Source organism: Idiotropiscis lumnitzeri, chromosome 6, assembly GCF_059441095.1.
Source record: "Idiotropiscis lumnitzeri isolate Australia: NSW breed Sydney's pygmy pipehorse chromosome 6, RoL_Ilum_1.0, whole genome shotgun sequence".
Lineage (NCBI taxonomy): Eukaryota > Metazoa > Chordata > Actinopteri > Syngnathiformes > Syngnathidae > Idiotropiscis > Idiotropiscis lumnitzeri.
Window position 1 is genome coordinate 10575748 of NC_142396.1, and position 6418 is coordinate 10582165.

At 39.0% G+C, this 6418-nt stretch overlaps 1 protein-coding gene across 1 annotated transcript in view; it reads right to left on the minus strand.

Annotated features, from left to right (window-relative positions):
* The window catches only part of otogl (otogelin-like), a 34111-nt gene that overhangs the window by 27241 nt on the left and 452 nt on the right, over positions 1–6418 (minus strand). The window contains exons 2-10 of the mRNA XM_088297436.1: positions 6314–6356; positions 5005–5083; positions 4173–4254; positions 4013–4105; positions 3185–3339; positions 2441–2562; positions 2152–2357; positions 1075–1199; positions 47–153 (exon numbers count right to left, since the gene is read on the minus strand). Coding sequence (XP_088153562.1) covers positions 47–153; positions 1075–1199; positions 2152–2357; positions 2441–2562; positions 3185–3339; positions 4013–4105; positions 4173–4254; positions 5005–5083; positions 6314–6356 — 1012 coding nt within the window. The remainder of the gene's footprint in view (positions 1–46; positions 154–1074; positions 1200–2151; positions 2358–2440; positions 2563–3184; positions 3340–4012; positions 4106–4172; positions 4255–5004; positions 5084–6313; positions 6357–6418) is intronic.

A 6418-nucleotide genomic window follows, 5' to 3' on the forward strand; every position in this document is an offset into this window, starting at 1 on the left:
AAGAACAGTGGAGGGTCAATAGGTAGGAGAGGTAGACGTGACTTACACACAGAGGTCAGCGACACAGCCGGCCACAAATGGGTTGGGATCAATATTCTCGTGACAGGACAGAAACGGGAAGAAAAGGAGAGCGCTGCATTTCTCGATGGCATCCTGCAGACACGAATGGCATGGCAACAGAGACAAAAGCTGAAAAACTATTGGGATATGAAAACTCACCCGTGACGCTTCCTTTGATATTCACAGATGCAGGAGTAACACGACATACCATGTTGGTTTTCTACTGATGTACATTGCATATACGTATATATGTACTGGCATACTGTTAAAGAAATTTAAGTTTGTATGTTCATGTGTGCTTTGTTTGTTTAGTTTTGTCATTTTATCAAGTTTCAAACTATATGTGGTAAATTTCGTTAATATCCAATTCATATGCATTCTTAGCTTTCTGGCCTTTGACTGAACTTTTCGACAGCCTCCTATGGGTGCCAGGTACGGCCCCCTCGCGAATGTGACTCCCCAACGCCAGATCCCTTTTCTGTAAACGACTCCCTTGGAGCGTTGATGACCCCTGTTCAAATGGCTGACCCTTAACAGATAAAGTGAGACTCACTCGCTTTTAAGGCCGTAACTTATGAATTAGGGAGGTCCAGCATAAGGCTCGGTATTTCTAAAGCAACAATATCGTCATGGCCGTAAGATAACTTGTATGTGTCAGGCCTTGTGAAAGTACACCATACACTAAAAGATGTCTTGTAATCTGAAACCATTAGAATAGGCAGAAAGGGTGTGGCGGAGTCAAATGTCAAGTTTCCTATGTATTGCATATTCAAATTGCTTATGCTGATGCAAATAAAAACCATGTGTGCAGTCGGAAGCGCCTGCTTCGCCTCGGAGTACGCGGGCTGCCCCGCGCGTAATGAAAGACAATCTTCCTGGTCGAGTCATTTGTTCGAGTATGTTTTGATAAAACATCCTTGACACATACGTAATCGCTCATTGAGTTGTCAGAAAATTATATCTTATATATGTATCTGTAAAGACTTCAGGGCAGTAAGACAATGGGGTTCTTACGTCCATGTCTGATTCGGAGTCACATGGTCCATTGAAGTCGAGGTCCACTGAGGGGCAGGCTCTTTCATGAGGAAGGTCAACTGCCCAGCTGTTAGCAAACACTGCAGGCTCATCGGTTCGTAGGCCTGGAAACATACAGCGCATATGGATAGGCAGCCATGAAAAGGCACTCGCACTCCCATTTTCATGGCGAAGCCTTTTAAGAATCAGCAAATTTGATATCAGGCGCACCCATGGTAGCATAGGTAAAATGAGCATCACAATGTTTCAGATTGGGGATAATTTGAGTGAATTTAAGGATACACACGCTTGCAAAACTTGTGAGCTGTCAAGGATTAAATGTAAGAATTAAAGTAGCAACAATGAAAGGGTCCTCACACCCCCTTTTTTTGTGGCGAGTCACTGAGCTAATCAAAATGCTACTTCCACATTTGATGGTGTGGTTGCAATTTGGAAGGGTGCATTTTTGTGGGTTCTTCCAATTGGGCCTGATTGCGGCAAATTTGTTAATAGGGGCTTGTTAAAATACAAAGCTTGGAATTTGCCCAAATTGGTAGCTCCAAATCAAAATGGTCGACTTTCGAGTTTTGACATTATCGTCAAACTTTGACAACATGCTCCACCTGTGTTCGATGGGACGAAAAAAAAAAAAGCATCACCAATTTTGTGAGTATACCTGTTTCTGATTAGGGCTCAACTGAGCGAATTCTCAAGTGTGAGCTCTGGGATTCGTGCAAAATGGCTGCTTCCAACCAAACTTTCAACATGATTGTCAAATTTGACACCATGCTCTTCCACATTTGACGATATAGTCAAAAAAATGTGCAAATTTGTATCCCCCACTAGTGTAGGTGACCTGCTTACTATTGGGGCGCATTAAAGAGATTTTTCTTGTAGGAGTTTGCAAAAACACAAGGCCTGAAATTTGCTTAAAATGACTCCTTCGAACAAAAACGTGAAAAAATAGACATATTGACTCCACTAGAGATTTGACACTGGCTGATACTCTGCCCTAATTATTAATTGAGAAGATTTGTGACGATAGAAGGGATAAGAGAATGAGGTAGGCGCTCTTACCACGAGCGGTGGTGAGGTCATCATCCGCTACGTGGTTGAAATTCCCACACAATCCACAGGGGGCACCCTGGTGCTCCTCGCTCAACTTCAGGTAGACCCCCGAGCCTCCATCCCAGGCCAAGGAAAAGCCAAAAACACTCTTCACCAGCAGGTAATCAGCCAGCCGCTCGATAAAAACGCCACCTATGGTGTGAGGCAGACTGAGCCTGCAATTACACGGAGACGGGCTTTTTCAGCTTTGAATATCCTCCACAAAATAGGCTATTACACATCTCTGCACATCACATACCTGCGTCCACCCTGGTGGACATGGTATGCAGATATATGGATCTCTTCCTCATTTGGGAATAGCAGGCTAAGAGCTCTGGGGCATGAATATACACTGCCATCACACGTTCGGCTGTTGTGCACCTAAAGACACGCCAAAGGAACAGTCAACGAAAAATGCAGAATATTCATAGTGTCGCCTTCAGTCCCACATCAGCACTCTAAGACTTGATATACACACATATCAGCCATACCTTTTGAGGGTGCATATTATAGAAATTTTTAATTAACTTTTTAATTGTTTATAAATAGTTGGGTCTCTGGTGTGAATGAGAAATAACACAACCTTGTAAATATGTTGTGAGCTTCAAATTACACCAAATGTGTTTGTGAGGAAATTGTTCTGCATTATGCAGGATTGAGAGCTGCATGCACCAGATACATGGATCTGCACACTAATAACAAATATAAATTGATGGTTTAGCAATTAAATGCTTCCTCCGTGATGAGTGAAAAGGCAATTTGTGTTTTTACAGTTTATGGTGGCTTGCAATTGCTACGCATTATGCACTCGCTTATTTTAGACTGCTCTCAAAAAGTAGCATGTGAATTGTGAATCAAAATGGATAATGTTTATGTTTAAGACATATCTAATATACAAATCCTCCTATACTAGAGTCAAAAAATACATTTATTATTTAAAATGACTTGACTTTTGTTTTTTTTGTTTTTTTTTTTATCAGATGTTCAATGTGCTTGCGCTTACCCACACAGTATACTGTGGTGTTGCAGAGTGGCAGTCCTGTGCCAGGATGTAGGAGCATGTCCCAGGAAAGTAGAAGTAGATCCCGTCAAAGGTCTCATAGTGGTGCTGACCCCAGGACCTGCAGATCCCATCTCTGTCTTGACCCTGATTAGGTACTGATGGAACAGTTTTAAGTTTTGGAGACATAATTTTAATTAATTAAAAAATGTGATACCCTTCTCACTTTTATCGCTGTATGTCATCATTACTTATTCAAGGAGGATATCCTCCTCCTTAAAGGCTCTTCACGGTTTACTAAATCTCCACAAGTGACGGTGCTGACATTTAGGGGAGCTCGATGTTGGATAAAGCGAATCATCTTATCGTCTTAGCCAAGACCATATTTTACATCTGATACTATTTGTCTGTAAATGATGATAAAATATAATATTACCCCCAAAAAATTATCTTCAAGCTTCAGCTTGGTCGCATATCTCCTTCCAACATGTACATGAATTCTAAATTAGATTAAAAATGTCTATGACAATTCTGCGGCTGTGTGGGTGGCATAGAGAGCAAGGGATCCGCAGAAATTAATTATGTTGTACTGCATACATTTTTCATGAATCCTTGCTAAATAACCAGGGAGTATGACATGAGTAGAAAAACATATCTAACCATAATTAATTGCCACTTTTTCAGTCAATTGAAGAATTTGGATTAACTGTGAAACTTCCTCATCAAACAAGAACATTCCAGTTATTTTATTCTCTTTGTGGGGTTAAGATTCAACCACTAAATAAAAATGTCATAGATAATAGTCCAATTTTTTCATTTGGGTTAACTTACCGATTTGACAGCGGTCCCCCTGTGCCTGGAACTGGGTACAGTCACACACCCCGTCATCCTGACACCAGCCACCATTTAGGCAGCCACAATACTCTGGGGAAAAGAAAAAACACACATAACCAGCTTCCTTCGTGAACTTTCAAATTAGCAGAGTAGTTACCTGATGAGGAGTCTCTGGCTGTATAGTTGTGCAAAACGCTGCGTCTCGACAGAGTCTCGTCAGAGTGTAGCGGTCTGTAAGTCTGGTTAAGGGTTTAAATAAGTGCTTGTCAAACTTATTAAACCAACTACCACCTCAAAAAATACTTAGCCCACCCAGGACCACCGAATTGACCAACATTAAAATACAGTAGCAAAGTGGGGCAAAATAGTTAATAAAACTGCAGTTTTGATTTGAATCATAAAAAGTACCTTCAACATTTTATACTGTAAGCTATTGTAACATTATGCACATCTTTAACGTTAAAATTGTGTTGAAAAAGTAAAACACGGCACATGAATGAAATTTATTTAAAATGTATTTCACGTGAATGAAATTAAAATTGTATCTAATTATATGTTCTAAAAGATATACTACAATTTTATAGTGGATTTTTTTTTTTTTTAAAAGTGAGTTCCACACTACAATTTTTGAAAATCATAGCTTTAAAATATTAACTTTTTGATTGGGTTATTTTTTTAGGGACAGATACAAAAACATAAATTGTTGCAATGTGCTTACTGGATAGCAAAAGGTAATTTGGAGCAGTCATCTCTGAATGGGATTTTATAAACACTGGAAATAGTGGTTGATATGAAAAGACAGTGACATTTATACAGCGCTGTGACATTTACACTTTACAGATGATTAACTTTAATAGAATTTGACAATGTTCTGAAATTGACCGTGTTTCTTGGAGAACGTGTAAACGGGTGTTAAGTTGTGTACAAAGACAGCATTGTGTGTCATTTAAGTGTGTGTGGTTTTTTTTTGCGCATTTGGGCACCCTGACCTGTTCTGGTTTTCTTCGGTGTAGTGTACCAACCACATCCCAGAGGAGATCCCGTTTCCTTCGGAGTGCATTAGCCCGTCTGCACACACAATCACACACATACACACACACTAGCAGGAAAGAGTGGTGAGAGGGAAGGTGTAAGCGCACTTTATACTCCTCTTTACTACATACAAAGGATGCTATTGAGCACCAATATCTGTATTAATAAGTCTGCATTTTTTCCATCCCAATGAGTTGGAACTGAACATGGAGAGGCAGTTAAATTTTTACATGCCAGATATCAGGAACAAACTCCCGGTTCTTGCAGAGTACCTTTGATTAAATCAAATTTCAACTCACTCTGCAGCTTAACTTCACTTCTATTCACCTGTCTTACGAAATCTTTATTTTGCGTTTACCCACACATGAATTTGTCACGTTTGAAAAAATTCAATTGCCGGTAATGTTTTGTTAAATTGCTCTGTTTTTCTTCTTGAATTGTCTTGTGTCTAAAATATGTCATAAGGATAAAAATCCTTTAGGGGATACATTTGACACTATGTTGTATGGAGTTTGCAAAGAGTACATGTCACTGGTGTTTATACTGTTTCAGAGACAAATCATAAAAAGTAACCAAAATGAGGAATGTATACATTTAAAAAAACAAACATGGTGTTTCTAATGACCTATGGCTATCCGATATATTACATCATTATTTTAAGAGGCTGACGATATACGGGTATTGTTGTTTTCAACCCATCCATTTTCTACAGTAGTTGTCCTCATTCAGCTCTCCAAATAGTGGGAGAACGTGCAAACTGCACACAGAATGAAACCCAAAACCTCTAAACCAGGGGTGTCAAACTAATTTTTCTCGCGGGTCACATCATAGTTTCGGTTTCGCTTAGTGGGCCATTATTACAGTATATATATATATATACATATATATATATATATATATATATATATATATATATATATATATATATATATATATATATATATATACAACAAACTGATGGATAACTAGTTTTTTTAAATCAGAATCCAAGAAAATGTTGTTTGTTTAACTACCATTCAATTCATTTTAAAAGTGTTATTGGTAACAAAGAAAAATGCTTGCAATATTTTAACGTTTTTAAAAGTGATGACAATTTGCAATTTTGGTATTTTAGCAAGAAACATGAAGTCATGCATGAGTTGCCTTCGCGGCCCACATAAAATGTGGCGGGCTGGAACTGTCCCTCGGGCCTTGAGTTTGACACCTGTGCTCTAAACTGTTAGGCAGATGTGCTACCCACTAGTATGACAATATCTATTTATCTACCTTTGCAGCCTTGCTTCTGAACCTGAAGGCCGATTCTGGGCACCTAAGCACACCAAACAATGATGTCATTCATTTCATTCTATCAATGCCATAAATAGAAAACAA